General features: G+C 41.6%; 1 protein-coding gene across 1 annotated transcript in view; it reads right to left on the bottom strand.

Moving 5' to 3' along the window:
• Positions 1-461: 461 nt before the first annotated feature.
• The window catches only part of VPS8 (VPS8 subunit of CORVET complex), a 388,458-nt gene continuing 367,880 nt past the window's right edge, over positions 462-21,039 (bottom strand). The window contains exons 46-47 of the mRNA XM_077117773.1: positions 9,851-9,931; positions 462-6,098 (exon numbers count right to left, since the gene is read on the bottom strand). Of these exons, the coding sequence (XP_076973888.1) occupies positions 5,949-6,098; positions 9,851-9,931 (231 nt within the window). The 3' untranslated portion in view covers positions 462-5,948. The remainder of the gene's footprint in view (positions 6,099-9,850; positions 9,932-21,039) is intronic.

Raw genomic sequence — 21,039 nt, 5'->3', positions numbered from 1 at the left:
AGAGAGGATGCAAATAAATAAAATCAGAAATGAGAGAAGAGACATCACTACTGGCCTCTCCAAAATAAAAAGGATCATAAGAGAATACTATAAACTGTATGCAAATCAGACCATCTAGATGAAATGGATAAATTCCTACAAACACATGAACAACCTACTGGAGAAGAAACAGAAGATCTCAAAAGACCAATTAAAAGTAAAGAGATTGAATTAGTTATCAAAAACCCCCCAATAAAGAAAAGTCCAGGACCAGATGGCTTCACAGGCAAATTATACTAATCATTCCAAGAAGAATTAATAGGAATCCTGATAAACTCTTCCAAAAATAGGAAGAAGGGAACATTACCTAATTCATCCTATGAGGCCCACATCACCTTATACCAAAGTCAGATAAAGACACTACAAGAAAAGAAAATTACAGAACAATCTCTTTAATGAATATAGATGCAAAAATCCTCAACAAAATACCAACAAACCAAATCTAACAGAATATTAAAAGAATTATATCTCATGATCAACTGATATTTATCCCAGGCATGGAAGGGTGTTTCAACATAAGAAAATAAATTAATGTAATGTACCACATTAACAAATCAAAGGGGGAAAAACATGATCATCTTAGTTAATGCAGAAAAAGCATCCTTGCTTGATAAAAACATTTCAAGAAACAGGCATAGAAGGCAACTTCCTCAACATGATAAAGGGCATATATGAAAACCCCACAGCCAGCATCATACACAATGGTGAAAGGCTGAAAGCTTTTCCTCTGAGATCTGGAGCAAGACAAGGATGCCCACTGTCATCACTGTTATTCAACACTGGAGTTGAAGTTCTAGCCAGAGCAGTCAGGCAAGAAATAGAAATAAAAGGCATCCAAATTGGAAAGGAAGAAGTAAAATTTTTCCTATCTGCAGATGACATGATCTTATATCGAGAAAGTTTTGAAAATTCTACATCAATGCAAATAATTGCTTGGTGCTAATAACTGAATTCAGCAAAATGGTGGGGCACAAGATCAACATGTAAAAACCAGGAGTATTTCTATACACTAATAATGAGCAATCTGAGGAGGAAATTAAAAAAAAATCCATTTACAATAGCAACTAAAAGAAACAACTATTTAGGAATAAATTTAATCAAGGATGTAGAGGACTTTATACACAGAAAACTATTCCAAGCTCCAAATACAAGTCTGCCACTCATTTATTGGGAGTTCTCTGAATCTAATTCTTTCTGAGTAAATGGGGATAATAGTAGCTCCCTCCCAAGGTTATGGGGAGACTGGAAATAGAGTGCCTGCACACAGTAGGTACTTGAGGGTTGTGCTGGTTTGAAAGGATGTATGTACCCTAGAAAAGCCATGTTTTAATCCTAATCTCATTTTGTAAAGGCAGCAGTTTCTTCTAATCCCTATTCAGCACTGCATCTTTGAAACTGTAATCAGATCATCTCCCTGGAGATGTGACTCAATCAAGAGCGGTTTTTAAGCTGGATTAGGTGGAGACATGTCTCCACCCATTAGGGTGGATCTTGATTAGTTTACTGGAATCCTATAAAAAAGAATGACAAGAGAGAAAGCCAGGAGATTCAGAGAGAGCAGAGAATGCTGCAGCACCACGAAGCAGAGAGTCCACCAGCCAGTGACCTTTGGAGATGAAGAAGGAAACTGCCTCCCAGGGAGCTTCATGGAACAGGAAGCCAGGAGAGAAAGCTAGCAGATGACGCCGTGCTCGCCATGTGCCCTTCCAGCCGAGAGAGAAACCGTGACTGTGTTCACCATGTGCCTTCTCACTTGAGAGAAACCCTGAACTTCATCGGCCTTCTTGAACCAATGTATCTTTCCCTGGATGCCTTTGATTGGACATTTCGATAGACTTGTTTTAATTGGGACATTCTCTCAGCATTAGAACTGTAAACTAGCAACTTATTAAATTCCCCTTTTTAAAAGCCATTCTGTTTCTGGTGTATTGCATTCCGGCAGCTAGTAAACTAGAACAAGGGTGGTAGCTGCTAATATCCTCCATTATATCTTATTAATAGTGTGCTAGGCCATGCCAGGTTTTGCCCCTCATGTACCACAGGTAGGTAGTCTGGGGAACATAAGAGATCCAGCAGGGCTGGGGACAGCCCTTCCACAGAAACCCATCCAGTGCAACAGAGCTTTCTGTACACCCAGGACCCTGAACAAGGCTGAGCCACTAGTTGGAGGCCTGGGCTCCCACTGTGCCAGACCCCACCCAACCCACAGTCATGGGTGGATCCCTGCAGTCTGAGAGCCTGTAGGCTGGAAACTCTGACCCCAGAGCTACGAAGGAAGCCCACGACTTGGACCTCCCCTCCTGCCCCAAGGAAGCCTGGCTAGGAGATGTTTTTGGGGGCCCTTCCCATCTCCACTTCCCCTTGCTGGCTCAGTTCTTAAGTAATATTAGGGTAACTGGAACAGAGCAGGGAGAGTAGAACCTTGGATACATATCTTCACCCTGCACCTTCCAATAAATTTCAAACTAGCCAAACCTGAGTAGATACCTATAAAAATGTGAAAATGTACTAGCTTATTTACACAATCTGGAGGAAAGTGATGCTCTTAACTACTGAAGAAACAGAAGATGTTGGTGTTTTAACATAGAAGAACAAAATTTCCCTTTGCATAAGATATGAAAAGAAAAGAAACAGAATGGGAAAACAGGCTGTGACTAATATAACTGGTTAAAGTGATACACACGTACTCTGTGAAACACAGTAAGAACCTGTACAAAGAAAGGTCCCTGCCCAGATTCTACTTAAAAGTGACCAAGGGAAATGAACAAAGTTTCCTTAGAGGGAAATTCAGACAGTATATCACCACACAGACAAATACGCAATTCTGAGAGAAATGAACATAATTCTCATTCAACGACCTCTAAGCCATCTTTTTACAGGAAGTAAACTGTAAAACTAAAAAGCATTGGCAAAGCTATAAGGGAATTTACTGCTTACTGTGTCCCTCTGGACAGTAAGCTCCTAGGGAGAAGGGCTGTGTCTCCATCACTGTTTTTGACCCCTGCGGCCAGCACAGACTAATAGGGCTTGGACCAGAGCAAGGAGAGGCTGCAGCTGGGAGATGACATTGAGTATTCTCAGGTGTGACACAAACACCACCAACTCAAGTATTTCCTGTTTGCCACAATGCAAAGGAAAAACAAATGTGTGACTGATCTTTTTTTTCTTCTAGCCAGAATATACTCCCCTATCCATATCAGTACCTTGGTTTCTTTCCAGGGATTACCTCCTGTCTCACCCCAGGGAACAGCATGGAAGGAGGACCTTAAGACCAGAACCCACCCTTCCAGAATGGTTGTTGAAGGGGGTCTCTGGAACCCCTTTCACCCTGTCAGAGTCTGAGGAGTTGGCCTCAAGTTCAGGCTGGTGCTGGAGCAGATGCTACGGAGCTGCCTGCACCTGACCTTTCTGAGTCAAGCTCTTCAGCCTTCCCTGTGATTCTAAGCAACTCCACACCCTCCAGTGAGTTCCCTATGGCATCTTTAGCCAGAACCAACTGGTCTTGCTAATTCATTCTAAAATATTTCCAGATGTTTTAGTTTCCTCATTGTTAAAGCAAATACCATGCAATGAATTGACTTAGGCAATGGGAATTTATGGGCTCACAGTTTTGAAGCTAGGAGAAATCCAAATCAAGGCATCATCAAGGTGATGTTCTTCCCAAAGACTGGTGTTCTGGGGCTGGCTGCCTGTGAGCCTTTGTCCTGGCACACGGCCATGCACATGGCAGCCTCTCCTGGCCTCTCCCTTCTATTTTGGGTTCTACTGACCTTCAGCTTCTGGCTGTTCATTCTGGCTTTCTTCTCTCTGTGACTTTCCCTATAAGACCTTCAGTAATAGGATTAAGACCTGTCCTGATTGAGGTGAGACACACTTCAACTGAAGTAAGGATAAAAAGTCCTTTCTACAAGCATTTATACCCATAGGAATTGATTAAGTTTAAAAAACATGTTTTTTTTCTGGGGCACAGAGCTCCAAACCACCACACCAGATAAGGGCCTTTGCCCATGAGGCACTGCTTAGAAGTGGGAGCTGACTTTACCATGGGGTAAAAAAATGTGCTAAGGGCCATGAGAGGGGGCAGGGACAGTGGCTTCCAGAGGGCAGGGGTTGGGGCTCAGCTCAGGCCTTTCTGTCCCCAGGCTCAAGTGCTGGTTTCTCATCTACCTTTAGATGAGATAAGAGGATTCTTCAAATCCAATCCAGGGCATACTCTTAGAAAGGCATGACCTGAATATAAAGATACTATAATTTGCTCAACTGTGTTGTGACTTGAATGACAAGAAGTAAAATAACTCTTGGGGACTTATAATAGGTGGAAGGAGCTGGGGAAGAAATTTGTTGGTGTTTACCAGCTCTGAGTTAAACGGGGGTTTTGATTCTAAATAAACTGCCTTGGTTCTTCAGACTGTAGAACAAAGAAGGGCAACCACTGGTTTTGCTTTGTTGGCCTTAATTTTAGGCTCTTTGGGAAACCTTCTGATATTTAATTTTGGGGACATAGCATCACTGGCTTTGGAATCAGTTCTCAGTTCAAATCCCTGCATCTGCTTGTTCTTCAGTGTGTCACTCTGGTTAAATTACTTATCATCTCTGATGCCTGAGCTTTTTCGTTTATAAAATGGGGTGGTGAATATCTCAAATAGCTGTCACATACATCCAACTGGTGATCACACAACGTTCAAACACTTCCTCCAATTTAGTGTCATCATACTCCAGTCAGGAGGCAGTATCGTGTGCAGCCCAGGTCTTGGAATGGGTTGTACAATCAGAAATGAGCTAGTGTTTTTGGATCACCTAACACATGCCTGTACAGTGCTATGGGAATCAATTGAGATGATTCAATGAGAATCATCTCATTGAATCTTTACAACAATTCTAGTTTATAGAAAAGGAAATTGTGTCTCACAGAGATTAAATAACTTGCCCACGGTAATAACTAATAATTGGCAGCTGCAAGATTAAAAGCATGTTAGGGTTTGATTAGCCAAAATCAGTCTTAAGAGTCTGATTATCCTTGAGTGAACTGATACAAAGGAGTAACCAAGAATTTAAGATGGAAAGCTCGGTTCTGGTTGTGGTGACTATGGTTGTTGGTTTAATGATGTACAAAGTTCCAGGGTTAAAAACCAAAGTTACTACTTTCTAGCAGCCTAGAACCTGTCAGAGCAGCACCTGGTGTGGATAAGTCACTTTGAATGGAGCCTGGGATGGAGCTGCCTATCTGAAAAAGTAGGATTGCCACAGTCAGGGTTCCTGACTTAGAGCTAATAAAATGAAATTATGGCAGCATAAAAGTCCTCCATGATGTAATAGAGTAGTAGAGCCTGAGAGCTAGACAGTCAGCCAGCAGGCCTGACGCACTGAAACACAGAGGCATTTATTGTTAGAGAGGGCAAGTCATACACTCAATGGGTTTAACATAAACATATCAAAAGGTAGGCCCCCAACCCTCTGCAGGTTCTTTGCTCTCTCCAGTTCACGTTTCAGAGTTAAACTGCAGCCTGGCCAAGAAGCTGAAGGAATTCCATGTTACCCAGCAACATGACAGACTCCAGAATATCATCTCATGAACACCATCTATTATCTAGGCTTTGGGAGAAACAGAAAACTCCCAACAGACAAAAAGCACTTCCAAAAAGCTGGACAGAGATATGTAACTTTCCTTTTGCTGGAGAAGCAAAACAGTCAACCAGACTGGCAAACTGATGCTGTAACAACATGGTGGAAGACAGGGTCTTTGTTGGGCCTGGTGGGTGCAGAGAAGGCTCTGGGCACTGAAATTCAACTCAGAACCTTGAATCCAAAGTGTCGAAGGCAGTATAGGCAAAGTCAGGCAGAGAGGAAGGGCCTTCCTTGGTTGCCTTGCAATAGTCTCTGGGTCTACAGCGCCAGACCTCAGGGAGGCTTTAGTCCTCAGTCACTGGAGGGGGAACGAGGTGCAGCTGGAAGTTCTCATTTTGGAAGATACTGTTGAAAGCCGGGCTACTCTGGGAGCCACTGAATGGCCTGTAGCTCTCACTGCTGCGATTCTGGGAGAGTTCCATGAGGAGAGCCAGCTGCAAAGGAGGAGACACACATCAACAAAGGCCTCTGGGGAGCAGGGAGTCCATGTGTGGCATGGGAAGGGGGATGTGGAACACAAGTGGAGAGGATCCTCAATTCCCCTGCCTTGACACAGGAGACAGCACTATATTGCCAGTAGTGTATTGTACCTGGAGTAAAACAAAACTGCGTTTGGATTCCAAGTATGTGTATCTTACAATAGTGATGTGATCTTGGGCAAGGTGACTTCATCTTTTAGGGCCTAAAAGTCCTCATTTAAACCAGACTGGTTAATTCCCACATGCACATCCAAGAGAGTCTGGCCTTGGATCTCCACTACCCGCTGACTGCTCCTTGTCAAGCTTGCACGTCCCACCCTGTCACCTTCTTTCACTCCCTGTGGACACTCCTGAGTAGAGGTTCTCCATTCTCTCTGCTCACCTCATGCCACACTCTCCCTCTTAGTGAGCTCTCCTTGTGGTGAATGAACCTAAATTACGATCACTAGCTCTGTCCTCTCTCTTTTATAACCTGGGAGCTCCAAATGGATGCTTAGCTGTCAGTTCACTCAGTGGCAAAGCTGCACTCACAGACTCTACCTTCTCCTCCAAAGGAGTTCTCCCTGCTCTGAGCTTCCCTATTTCTAATTTCTACCAGTGACACCAGCAATACTGTCATTCTGTTAGTGGCCCAGTTCTGGGAGGCCAGCCTAGGAGGATAGCAGCCTGTGGAAGTGGTAGTCCCAGCTTGTTGGGAAAGCGGGCTCTGCAACATGAAGGGGCCATCACTCTTAACTCAAAGAGATTTCTGCAAAAGTGAGAAGCCTGATTGGTGGCTTGGCTCTTGAGATGCCTTTAATGGCCGTAGAAGATATCAATTCCACACTCAAGGTCCTTAGACTTCTTGTCCATTCAACTTCTTTGCCTTCTGCTTCCCCAGACGCTAGCAGAAAGATAACCAGAAGAGAAACTCAGAGCCAAGATGTTCCCCAATAACAGCAGATGGGATCTCCTGGTTGGAGTCATCTCAACTCCCTATCAACATTCTGAGGGAACATGTTGAGATGCTAATGGAGGCCAGTGACAGCCTGACACTTGGGGGTGCCCTGGGGAGAGGGCGGCTAGTAGCAGTGAGCCATCAAACAATGCAGGATGATCCTGTGTTTGACTCTTGGCAGATATACACAGGTACTTCTAGTAGCAACCAAAAATTGTATAGAATGTCTTCTAGGTGCCAGGCACTATGCAAGGCACTTTACATGTACATGATTTCTAATCCTCCACAACAACCCACTAGGGAAAAAACCAAAAAACTTGGAGTGCTGAGAAGTTAAGTAGTTGCCCACAGTCATCCAGCAGTGAATGGTAGTGATGGGGACCCAAACTTGGGGCTGTATGAAAATTTCCACTCCTCCAAGCTGCCTATGTCCTGCCTTCCATGGAAGCTACTTGTTCTTCAGCTGCTCTCTTCCACCTGTCCTGCCAGCACCCTATCTTCTAGCTGTTCCCCAATCTTGGGCATGGAGTTCTCTCTTCACACAGGTAATAATGGCAGAGGCTCACATGTGCCTGTCTGTCCCTTTGCTGATAAAGTAAGTAGGGCCCTAAGTTCAAAGTAACAATTTCTCAAAAATGATCCAGTCCCAGGCCCAGGCTTAGACATTTGTCTATTGTGTAAAATGTGATTCAGTGATTCAGAAGCTTTGACTGCGAGTGATTTGGCTGGCCAAGGACATACTATCCTGCCAGGTACTTCCACTGACATCTGTGCTGTCACAGAGACATCCATCCCTATCTCTTCTGGAGCCCCACATTGTGCCACTCCCTTTCTCAGCTGTTTACTAGCCTGTGGAGTTCTCTGCAAGGACAGTGATGTACCGGGCTACTAACAGAAAAGGCAACAGAGGCCAGGTAAACTCAGGATTCTTTCACGGTCAGACATTGAGGTAGAAAAATTAAACATAAAAAGTATTTTATATTTCCCAAGAAAAGAGGTATTTTTATGTTCTGCCACTGGAACTTTAGTGATCTGGGAATTGAGCGATGATTTCAATTACTGATTTCTGCCACATCCATGGCTGGATGTAGTAGAACTTCCTTGGAGGGCCCAGAAACCCAACTGCGAAGGCAGAGTGCAGTTAGGGCTGGGAGGGGATGGGGGTGACAGTTCAATGATGCTGATGGGACCACAATCAGGGGACCCCTGGAGAAGTCTCCAGAACAAAACATTCCACCCACACCAACTTTTGGAGAGACAACACCATTTTCCCCTTGGGCTACCAAGCAACCAGGCAGGTTGCCAAACAATGGGGAATGGTAGAAAGGAGTCCAGGCAGAGAAGCAGTACATACTTGCCATTTGTACAAACTCAAGACAAGCTCAGGGAACAAACCTAACATAGCTGAAATTAAGGTGTGACTTGAAGTGGGAGAGATGGTAGAGTTCAAACTCCATCCCTTAGGTGACAGAGATCTAGGACAGTGTTTTACCTAAGTGCTTTGAAAGAATACCCAAACAGCAGCATGGAGAAGGGACTGGAGGGTTTCTAACTAATCAAAGGCCTGCATGGTCTTTGTTAGTGACAGGAGGAGGCCTGACCCAGGATAGTGGAACTTCAGATAGAAAGGGGAGAAATACACAATATGTAGAGAAGATGCCTACAGGATCACCCTGTAGACAATGGAGGGAGGGTAAGGGATGAGCCCAGGTTGCTGCCAGGTTTCTGCTCTGCATGACTGGAGGAGAGGAGGTGCCATTCCTGAGGGAGGCACTAGGCTAGGAAGAACAGGTTGAGAAAGTCAATGAGAACACTTTTGGGTGATGCTGAATCTTAAGTGCCAATGGGACACCTAGACTGATGTTGTGGCACTGCTCATAGTGGCCCTCCAAATCTGTCATCTTCTATAATTACAATACACCAGTAGTTTTAGTCTATGATTTTTTGGAATAAAGACCACTTTTTTCCAGCCTCCACCATTGTTTAGGTATGATCCTATGCCTGAAGTTCTTGACAATGGAGGTAAGTGGAAGTATGTACAATTTCCAAGAAATGTCCTTAAATAGAAGGCATACGCTCTTCTTCCTTTTCCTCCATCTTTCTATTTGGAATGCAGACATGATGGCTGGAGCTGGAGCAATCCTCTTGACCCATGAGAGTATATGTTACATGTTCAGGATGACAGAGCCATAGAATAGGTGAAATGTAGAAGGAGGTTCATGGAAAATGCCCTGGACTGCCTACATTTATATTTCTATCTTGTTTAAGCCACTATTATTATTATTATTTTGCATGGGCAGGCACTGCGAATTAGACCTGGGTCTCCAACATGGCAGGCAAGGACTCTGCCACTGTTGCCTGCCTTAAGCCACTATTATTTTGCATTTACCTTCCATGGCCAAAACTAAGTTAGCAAATGCAGATGTCCAGCAGGATCTAGGATTTAGGGCAGATTTGGAAGTCATCAATACAAACAAAGGCCTCTTAGAAGAAGGATTACACTTCTGTTTTGCTCTCTCTGCGACAGAAGCCCTTCTGTGTTCTCCCAGCCCACTGGTAGGGAAAGGCCAGACATCTGTCTACTTTTTCTGTAGCCTCTGCGAAATTCTGAGTGCTCCCTGGGGCTAGAACCAGTTGTCCACATGTAACAGGGATGCTAGGGTACTTTCCAGGTAACAAAGAGACTAGAATAAGGATTTGAGGGCACTGCATTTCCAAAAGAGTAAATTATAAATAGGGGAAAAAAATTAAGCAACTACACAATCTATACCCTAGAACTTCCTCGGTAGAGACGGGAAAGCTGATCAAATGCTTGGATTTGCTGTGGATCCAGAATAGGTTCTGAGGTTGCCTGAAAAATAAAGAACACAATAAAGTTAATAAGATCATGCAGCTGGCCCATGGGCTGCCTCTGTTCTTGTCTCATACCAACAGAGAACCAGGACATGGTGCTACCTTCATTTTTCTTAAGAAAACCCTTGCTACCAGTAATGAGTGACATCTTTTACTAAAAATTCATGAGAAATGAGTAGGGCCCCCCTCCCCAATCCCTCCTTGGTGCTAGCCCCAGGTTGACCACCTTATAGACCCTTTTCCCAACATTGCTTCTAAATTTTCCATATTTAGAGCTTTCTTTAGGGCTTCTTGATCTTTTTTTGCCACTACTACACAAAGGAATTTAGGTCCATTCAGCCTTGTATTTCCACAGCCATCACTTAATATGGTCAGCTGAAATCTCCCTTCTCTGTGGCAGGAGTGGGGGATGCATGATAAACAGGAAGATCATTTCCTTTCCCCGTCACATTACTAAAGCTTGTTGCCACCTATGGAGGTAGCAAGGTCAGCCTGCTGCCTTTTGGAAGAGGGAAGTCTAACTTACTCTTACAGCAGCCTCATTTTGTTCCAACTGTTATTGTGGTGGAACATGCCAATACTGTGGTTCTACTCTAAATGGACTTCATCAAACTCATACCTAGAAAAGCGTAACCCTGGGGGAGACAGCCTATGGTTTTGGAGTTAGAAGTGAATCTGAATACTAGTTCTGACACTAACCTGCTATGTGACCTTAGGCAAGTCACGCCCCTTCTTTGAGCCTCACATGCCTCAACTGTAAGTGATAGGGAGCAATGTTTACCTTATGGAATTACTGAAAATTAGATACATATTTAAAGAGGCTTTAGCCTGCCTGGTACTAGGCAAGAGCTCGGAATATTCTAGCTTTTTTTTTTTTCCAATCTAGAGATGCTCTGAGTTAAGAGTTGATTTCAGAAGTGTTTTTTTCTCCTATGTGTAATATTAGTAAAGAGATGTCTTCCTTTGCCCTGTATTACGAAACTGCTTTGCATGAATGTAAAGGATCACTGAACACAAAGCCAACACAGCTGATAAGGAGAGTTTCAGTTACGAAGGTCTGGGTGTTGGCACATGCACACATCCACATGGGCTGAGCTGAGGGCTAGGGGACTGAAGGGAACTAAAGGCCGTTCTGTTTATAGGGAAGTCTGTGTGAGAATAGCTACCAGAACAGTGATACAAACAAATGCCTGCGTTCAGGATGTGGCAGAAATTCAGGAACAGGTTAACAAGAGTGCGGCAAATAATACCACTGATATCAGTTCATGATAGAGTACCTACTGTGTGTGCCAAACCCACACTGTAAATGTTTTCCATGGATTATCATGTTCAATCCGCAAAACCACTCTACAAGAAATATGTCTACAAGAAATGCCATGTCCATTCCCTCCCACCCTCAATATGGATTTGAACTGTGAAAATCATTATAAACAGATACTTTTAAGGGGTTATATAAAGTTAATTTGTCTACCAGGAATGGCTTTGCTTTTTTTTCCTCAAAAGTTTCATCACCGTTAAGTGGGGGAAAATCAACTAAGAGCTAACAGAGAATGGAAACAAGTGCTTCATTTGAAAGAAATCATGCTGTTCTAGTGTGGAATTATTTCACAACTTTATGTCCAAACTAGGTAGGTAAAAAAGGATCTGTTTTAGAAACCAGGAAGCAGCTGTCAATGAGAAGGAAGGTCATAGGTCATGGGCTTCTGGGACGCCACAATGGTATCCCAAAGACAGTGTCAAGGCTGATCTAGTTTTGGAGACCAGCACAGAGCACAGCTAGTGCAGTTCTTCGAGGTCTCAGGGTTGACGGGATGGCTGAGAATGAGGAAGCCTCAATGAAAATACTAAGCGGTGCAGTTTGATCCAAAATGAGCAGTTAGAAAGAGAAGACAAGACCTGCAGGGCTCTTAATTTCACACTTCAAGTCTGAATTCAGTGGGTGTGCCAAACATATGGAGGGAGCATTCTCTAATCTAAGAATATTTAAATTTGACTTCTCACTTAAAAACTTTTTTTTCCTTAATTTTTGGTAGAGGAAAATGAGCATACTCCTGGGCAGAAAGTGTGTGGACTGTTGCATTTCCAATACCTAAGATACCTGGGGGATTTCCAAGCTGAAGAGATGATATGAAGGTTTGAGAAGTAATACCAAAGTGTGACTCAAGCCAAAGTAGAAAAAGGAACAGTATAATTAGCTATGGGGACTTGCTTAATGGAAAACATGGCCCTGCCATCTGACTTTCCCAAAGGTTTAGTACAACTGGTAGAAGCTGGGGGACTGGGAGGGATAAGGACAAGAATGACACATGTCCTGCACAGGCCATTCAAAAACTCAGCGGTGGGACTGGCCAACCCCACATTCCAAATGACAAGGGACCAGTCACCCTGTCTGAGCCTTATCTTTGCCTTTCCCCTGGTTATTTTGTGATAAGCGTTTAAAAAGGAGGGCCCCAAATGGAAACAAGCTGGGAATGGACTAGGTAAGATACTAAGGATTTAAGGCAAGATAATTAAAACGAAGGTTGCAAAGGCCAAGTTAGCAAATGGCAGAGCAGCAAGAAGAAGAAAAGGTATCTCCTTGTAGAGGTACTTTTATGAGACTGCCTTTACCGAGGTAGGAATATGACAAGAAAAAAATTTCACAAAATGTATCACTGTATTTGTTAGGAAAATTAGATGGTATTGGCTACTTTTGACAATCCACTGAAGAAATTTCGATCACATCTCGGACTGATGTTAATCCCTTGGACACTGTAGTCTTGTTACTTACTATGTCTTCTCTTTTGTTTATATCACTAGGGAACTCAGAGCTAAATGGTTTGCTAAGCAGAATTAGCAATTACACAGCACTACACATGTGCTATTATAACTTCTGCTTTTATACTGTTTCCCAGACATAAAGTTTGTGAACATGAATTGGTGCTGTGCTTCAGTGAACATTTCCTGAGGCCCTACTATATCAGGCACTGGGGTATAAAGATGAATAAAGTCAAGAAGAGCTTAATGTCTTCAAATTGCAGGGCATTAGAATACACAAAAAGATTTCGCCTTGTCCAATGCTGATAAGCAAAGCTTGGGAGTTTACTGAGTTATTTATAATAACCATACTTTGCATATTTGCCCGGACAATTCTTGTTTGAAATACACTCCCACATTAGCCACGTAAGCCATTAAAATGTCCCTGAAATTACAACACTTATGGGTCGTATTTATACTCTTTTGCATAATGAGACATGAAAGTCTCAGCTCTGGCCCACCTCCAGAAAGTCTTCTCTAAGTCCCCCAGCCTTGTCAGATTAGAGTCTCTCTTCTGTGCCTCCACATGGCCTGCACATAATCGCATTGTTGCATGCACTGTTATCTGTCTCCCCCACTAGGTTGTGAGCTCCCTGAATTTGGGAAGTCTCTTACTCATCCTTTTATGCTCAGTGCTCAGCAGACAGAAAATGTTCAACAGACATCTGCTGAATAATCCTGTATTCTGGTTTAATAGCAACTATTAAACTATTAAAGCAACAACTCTGCTCTCCTGGGCCCAATGTGAAATCATTACCACCTATCTTTGTATTTCTAGGAACTTGGACTTTGTAAAGATTGTTTGTGATTTCTAGTATCTCTGTCCTGTATATATCAGTAAAGGCATCCATTTCATCTTATTTAATCCACTTTTGGGGAGATGATTACTTTTAAAATGTCAGAAAAAAAAAGTACCAACCCCCTTTAAGAAAGTCCATTACTCAGTACATTTACCAAAGAGTTGGACTTGTGGTTAATAGCTTCCTTCTGCAGTCAGCCAGCACTTCCCAGTGGAGGGCCCTGCTAAGGGTGATGATGGCTGCTAGCCAGGGGCAGGGCTTGATTCCTGAGCACATGTGACACTGTGGTGGTGTGGGGTGAAGGCCCTGCACTCTGGAGTCCTTCAACTGAAGTTCGATCCCTCGCTTCCCCAGTTATTGGCAGTATGGTCTTAGGCGCTCTCTGAGTGGGGTTTCTTCTTCTGTAACATGGCGGTAACGATGACAGCTATGCTTCATTAAAGTGGAGGAGGAGATCACACAAGGCAATGCAGGTGAAGCACACAGTAAATGCCCAGGTCTTCAAGTTCCCATTAAATGTTATTTTTTTTTTTTTTTTTTTTTTCATCAGCGCTAAATATTTTTTTTTTATTAATTAAAAAAAGAATTAACAAAACAATTAGAAATCATTCCAATCTACATGTACAATCAGTAATTCTTAATAACATCACATAGTTGCATATTCATCATTTCTTAGTACATTTGCATCGATTTAGAAAAAGAAATAAAAAGACAACAGAATAAGAATTAAAACAATAATAGAAAGAAAAAAAACCAAAAAAAACAAAAACAAAAAACCTATACCTCACATGCAGCTTCATTCAGTGTTTTAACATAATTGCATTACAATTGGGTAGTATTGTGCTGTCCATTTCTGAGTTTTTATATCCAGTCCCGTTGTACAGTCTGTATCCCTTCATCTCCAATTATCCCTTCTCTTTTTTTTTTTTTTTTTAATTAACGGAAAAAAGAAATTAACCCAACATTTAGAGATCATACCATTCTACACATGCAATCATTAATTCTTAACATCATCACATAGATGCATGATCATCATTTCTTAGTACATTTGCATTGGTTTAGAAGAACTAGCAACATAACCGAAAAAGATATAGAATGTTAATATAGAGAAAAAAATAAAAGTAATAATAGTAAAATCAAAACAAAACAACACAAAACAAAACAAAAACCTATAGCTCAGATGCAGCTTCATTCAGTATTTTAACATGATTACTTTACAATTAGGTATTATTGTGCTGTCCATTTTTGAGTTTTTGTATCTAGTCCTGTTGCACAGTCTGTATCCCTTCAGCTTCAATTACCCATTGTCTTACCCTGTTTCTAACTCCTGCTGAACTCTGTTACCAATGACATATTTCAAGTTTATTCTCGAATGTCCGTTCACATCAGTGGGACCATACAGTATTTGTCCTTTAGTTTTTGGCTGGATTCACTCAGCATAATATTCTCTAGGTCCATCCATGTTATTACATGGTTCATAAGTTTATCTTGTCTTAAAGCTGCATAATATTCCATTGTATGTATATACCACAGTTTGTTTAGCCACTCTTCTGTTGATGGAGATTTTGGCTGTTTCCATCTCTTTGCAATTGTAAATAATGCTGCTATAAACATTGGTGTGCAAATGTCCGTTTGTGTCTTTGCCCTTAAGTCCTTTGAGTAGATACCTAGCAATGGTATTGCTGGGTCGTATGGCAATTCTATATTCAGCTTTTTGAGGAACCGCCAAACTGCCTTCCACAGTGGTTGCACCCTTTGACATTCCCACCAACAGTGGATAAGTGTGCCTCTTTCTCCGCATCCTCTCCAGCACTTGTCATTTTCTGTTTTGTTGATAATGGCCATTCTGGTGGGTGTGAGATGATATCTCATTGTGGTTTTGATTTGCATTTCTCTAATGGCCAGGGACATTGAGCATCTCTTCATGTGCCTCTTGGCCATCCGTATTTCCTCTTCTGAGAGGTGTCTGTTCAAGTCTTTTTCCCATTTTGTAATTGGGTTGGCTGTCTTTTTGTTGTTGAGATGAACAATCTCTTTATAAATTCTGGATACTAGACCTTTATCTGATATATCATTTCCAAATATTGTCTCCCATTGTGAAGGCTGTCTTTCTACTTTCTTGATGAAGTTCTTTGATGCACAAAAGTGTTTAATTTTGAGGAGTTCCCATTTATTTATTTCCTTCTTCAGTGCTCTTGCTTTAGGTTTAAGGTCCATAAAACCGCCTCCAGTTGTAAGATCCATAAGATATCTCCCAACATTTTCCTCTAACTGTTTTATGGTCTTAGACCTAATGTTTAGATCTTTGATCCATTTTGAGTTAACTTTTGTATAGGGTGTGAGAGATGGGTCTTCTTTCATTCTTTTGCATATGGATATCCAGTTCTCTAGGCACCATTTATTGAAGAGACTGCTCTGTCCCAGGTGAGTTGGCTTGACTGCCTTATCAAAGATCAAATGTCCATAGATGAGAGGGTCTATATCTGAGCACTCTATTCGATTCCATTGGTCGATATATCTATCTTTATGCCAATACCATGCTGTTTTGACCACTGTGGCTTCATAATATGCCTTAAAGTCAGGCAGCGCGAGACCTCCAGCTTCGTTTTTTTTCCTCAAGATGTTTTTAGCAATTCGGGGCACCCTGCCCTTCCAGATAAATTTGCTTATTGGTTTTCCATTAAATGTTATTAAATGAAAATCATAGGAAGCCATTACAGCAATTGCACACTCAGCCACCCCATGTGCTATACTAGTTGGATAGACCTACCTAGTTCTAGCATGGGAGGAGAAACAGAAAGAAAGGAAGCTTCAAAAGCAGTGTGCAGAAGAACTGGCAAAATCTGGTAATGGAGATGGTATAATCTAGGAATGCCTAGAGTGTACAATGACTAAACATACAAATTAAAAAGCGTTTTTGCATGAGGAAGAAAAACAAAAACAAAAAAACCCTGGTAATGGAAGAGATCAGTGGATGTAGCCAAAAAAGGATATGAAGAGAGTGAGAGGGAGGGCTTCATGGAATGTAGAGCTCCCTGAGGACAGAGACCTCTTTCTGTCTGGCTCATTGAGCACAAAGCAGCGGCTGAATAACCATCTGCTGACCAAATGGAGAAAGAAACAGGAAGGGCAACTCAGCAGATTTTCTACCTCCTGCTCATTCACTAGGATTTCCATATACCTTCTGCAATGCAGTAAAATGAGCACATGGCAGGGGTTTGTACAGACTTGGGCTCAATCCTGATTCTGCCAGTGACTCTGGGCAAGTCTAGCCTCAGTTTTTTATCCGTAGAACTCCACAGAGTTGTTGTGAGGATTAGAGACAACATATGGGGCCTGATACCTATTTGATGTTCCATAAACAGCAATTATTGCTGTGACTGTGTTATTTATACTCCTAGAGGGAGTCTAATCCTGTCTCTAGGAGTCTCCAGCTCCCTACATAACCTGAGTGGGTCACATTGCTCCTCTAGGCCTAATGGGGCAACGCTGCCTCCTGCCACACTACCACACCATGAGAAGTGGGCACCACGAGACAGCAGGCATTCAGGGCACGAAAGTTAGATTGTAAGGTTTACTGAAGCTAATCATGGCTTTTATTACATAATCAGAAGCAAATTAGGGAAACCAACTAAAGGCATTGTCACAAAAACTCACGATAGCCCTGAAGAGAAATAACAGATTCAGTCCACAGATGCTGTCCAGAGAAACTGATCTACCAGATCAGTGTCATGCACAAAATAAAGTGTGAACAACAACACTTAAACACATAGTCAGGCAAATCCATCAATTAAAGCATCCTTCCAAATATTTCTGGACAATCTAATTGCCAAGCACAGAATTGATTAGAAGCAATTTTCCAATTGGAAGAGAAGGAAAAATGCATTTGATGCTATCTGCTAGAGCAAATTTCTTTCTTCCTGCATAATGAAGTCCAAGAATAAAAGCTGAAAATTAAACTAGCTGAACATTAGAGGAAGAAACAGTAACAGCCTTGGAAATGACCTTGTAACACTCAGTATTAAAGTAAATCCAGTGGAAAATGAGGTCCTGGGGATGTACAAGTGCTCCAGGGAAAGGGCTGTCAGGCTACTACAGCATGCTAGCAAATTTCAAAGCTCAGTGACTCACAGATGTGGTGCAAGTGAGAGCTGTAATGACATCCGCTGGAAAGAAGAAAACAAACCAGGGCTTTCAGGATCCACAGTCTCTTATTTATATATGTCTGATATGCATATATAAAAAATATCTTAAATATATATCTCTTATATATAGCTCTGATATATGAATGCAACCATGATTCAGTGCTACTCTGAAGGCCAGGTTCATAATAATAGGGATAATAAAAATACTAGGAATTCTGAATTTGGGAACTTCCAAGTCATATATGAAGACATGGACAGTCACAGAAGACTGAGCTCTGCTTATCCATTTCTTAGTTATTCTCTGCAATAAATTATATCCTGAAGTAAAAAGTCTTAAATACTTTTTTTTGCCAATCATCTTCCCGCTCTCACACATCTTCCTTTTCTAATGCCTCAAAACTCTCAACAGGTCGCAATTAATAAGGAATTAGGTAATAAATAAAACAGGCAGACAGTTGCTAAACTGACTGGAGAACTGAGAGAAAATTCTGGCAGAGCCTCTCTCTGGGAGAAAGTTATTACAACTATCAACTTTGCTATAGTAATGACTTATGTTACTAAGTATTTTCAAATTTTGATTTTGAAATTTCAAAATTCAAAATTTCAAAATTTAGGAATCTATCTAATATTACTCCAGCTGATTATAGTTGTTTTTTTAAAACTATTTTAATTTTAAAATATAACATATATACAAAGCAAAGAAAGAAAAATGTAATAATTTTCAAAGCACACTTCAACAAGCAGCTACAGAATAGGTCCCAGAGTTTGTCATGAGCTACTACTCCATCATCTCAGATTTTTCCTTCTAGCTACTCCAAAACACCAGAGGCTAGAAGGACTATTAATATAGTGATTCAGCAGCTATACAGGTATCTAGGAATAAGCCTAACCAGGGATGTCAAGGACTTTTACACAGAAAATTAAAAAAGATTGCTAAAAGAAATAAAAAATGACTTAAATAGATGGTAAGACATTCCATGCTCATGGACAGAAAGGTTCAATGTCATCAAGATGTCAGTTCTACCTAAACTGATCTACAGAGTCAATGAAATACCAATCAAAATCCAAACAACCTACTTTGAGGACTTTTTTTTGTGTGTGGGTACATGGTCCAGGTCTCCTGTATGGTACTTTGAGGACTTGGAAAAGCTGGTTATCAAATTTATATGGTAGGGAAAGAGACCCTGAATAGCTAAAGATGTCCTAAAAGAGAAGGGCGAAGTGGGAGGACTTCCTAAATTTAAAGTTTACTATAAAGCCATAGTGGTCAAAACAGCATAGATATGACACAAAAATAGAAGGATGGACCAATGGAATAGAATTGAGAATGCAGAGACAGACCACCAAATTTATGGACATTTGATCTTCCATAAGGCCCCTAAATCCACTGAACTGGGACAGAACAGTCTTTTCAATAAATGGGCATGGGAGAACTGGATTTCAATAGCCAGAAAAAAAAAAAAATCAAAGAGGACCCCTACCTTACACCCTATACAAAAATTAATTCAAAATGGATTAAAGAACTAAATGTAAGAGCCAGTACCATAAAACTTCTAGAAGATAATGCAGGGAAACATCAAGATCTAGCAATTGGAGGTAGCTTCTTAAACTTTACAGCTAAAGCACAAGCAGCAAAAGAAAAAACTGACAAATGGGAACTCCTTAAGATCAAGAGCTTCTGTGCCTCAAAGGACTTTGTTAAAAAGATGAAGAGGCAGCCAACTCAGTGGAAGAAAATATTTGGAAACCACAAATTGGATAAAGGCTTGATATCCTGTGTACATAAAGAAATTACACAGCTCAATAACAAAAGAACAAACCACCCAATTATAAAATGGGTAGAGGATATGAATAGATACTTTTCTGAATAGCAAAGACAGATGGCTGAAAAGCACACAAAGAACTTACTCATCTTCACTGGCTATAAGGGAGATGCAAATTAAGACCACAATGATATATCTATCACCTCATACCTATAAGAATGGCTGCTATTAAACTAACAAGAAACTACAAATGCTGGAGAGAATGTGGAGGAATTGCAACACCTATTCACTGCTGGTGGGAATGGATAATGGTGTAGCTGCCGTGGAAGTCAGTTTGGAGATTCCTCAGAAAACTAAATACTGAGTTGCCCTATGAACCAGCAATACCAATACTTGGAATATACCCAGAATAGTTGAGGGCATGTGTATTAGTTAGGGTTCTCTAGAGAAACAGAACCAACAGGGAACACTTGCAAATATAAAATTTATGAAAGTGTCTCACGTGACCGTAGGAATGCAGAGTCCAAAATCCACAGGGCAGGCTGCGAAGCCGATGACTCCAATGGATGGCCTGGACGAACTCCACAGGAGAGGCTCACCAGCCAAAGCAGGAATGCAACCTCTCTCCTCTGAGTCCTCCTTAAAAGGCTTCCCATGATTGGATTTAGCATCACTAATTGCAGAAGACACTCCCCTTTGGCTGATTACAAATGGAATCAGCTGTGGATGTAGCTGACGTGATCATGACCTAATCCTATGAAATGTCCTCATTGCAACAGACAGGCCAGCGCTTGCCCAATCAGATGAACAGGTACCACAACTTGGCCAAGTTGACACCTGTCCCTAACCATGACAGTCCACCCCTTGTCAACTTGGCACATATATATATATATATATCACCTTAGACCATACTTAATTTCCAAATGAAAACAAATAAACGCACAGTTTTTTTTTCCTGACAATACTCAACTGTCCTGCATATAACTGGAAACACATTAAATCTCTCCAGAATAGCGTGCAAATCCTTGGGCAACATTCATTCTTAAACTTGATATCTTACAACTTAAATAGTATAACACAAACAAAACAGCATTACAGTCCTTGTTTCTGTAACTGATCACGTGGTCGAAGTTCATATTTATCACTACCTTCTTCCACTACCCATTCCATGTTCCCTTTCCCCTCAGCAAGCACTTCAGCTGGCCGTGGTTCTTTGCCTGGTGCGGTGACCCAAACCTTCATTCCTGAAGTCTCAGAGCCATTAGTGGTCCTGCCTGGATTATGTTGTTGCAGTTTTCCATTGATTTTAATCACAGGGCATGGTAGTACTAATAGACGCCCCAGGGGATCTCCTATATTCCAAGAAAACTCTTCTTTACCTCCATTATGTAGTTGCAGTCCTACTTCCTTCTGATAGTCAGAGTCAATTACCCCAGACAATAATGTAATCCCCTTCTTGGCTTGTTGATCCAGAGGCATAAGTAGCCCAAAGTGGCCAGGTGACAATCTTAACTTCCAGTTCAGTGGTATCACTGTTGTTTCTCCTGGAGAAAGCACACCCCGTTTTGGAACTAAAACCTGTAGACCAGCAGAACTCAGGGT

Source organism: Tamandua tetradactyla, chromosome 10, assembly GCF_023851605.1.
Source record: "Tamandua tetradactyla isolate mTamTet1 chromosome 10, mTamTet1.pri, whole genome shotgun sequence".
In the NCBI taxonomy this organism is placed as follows: domain Eukaryota; kingdom Metazoa; phylum Chordata; class Mammalia; order Pilosa; family Myrmecophagidae; genus Tamandua; species Tamandua tetradactyla.
Note: the sequence above shows the minus strand (reverse complement) of the source record. Positions and strands in the feature narration are given on the sequence as shown.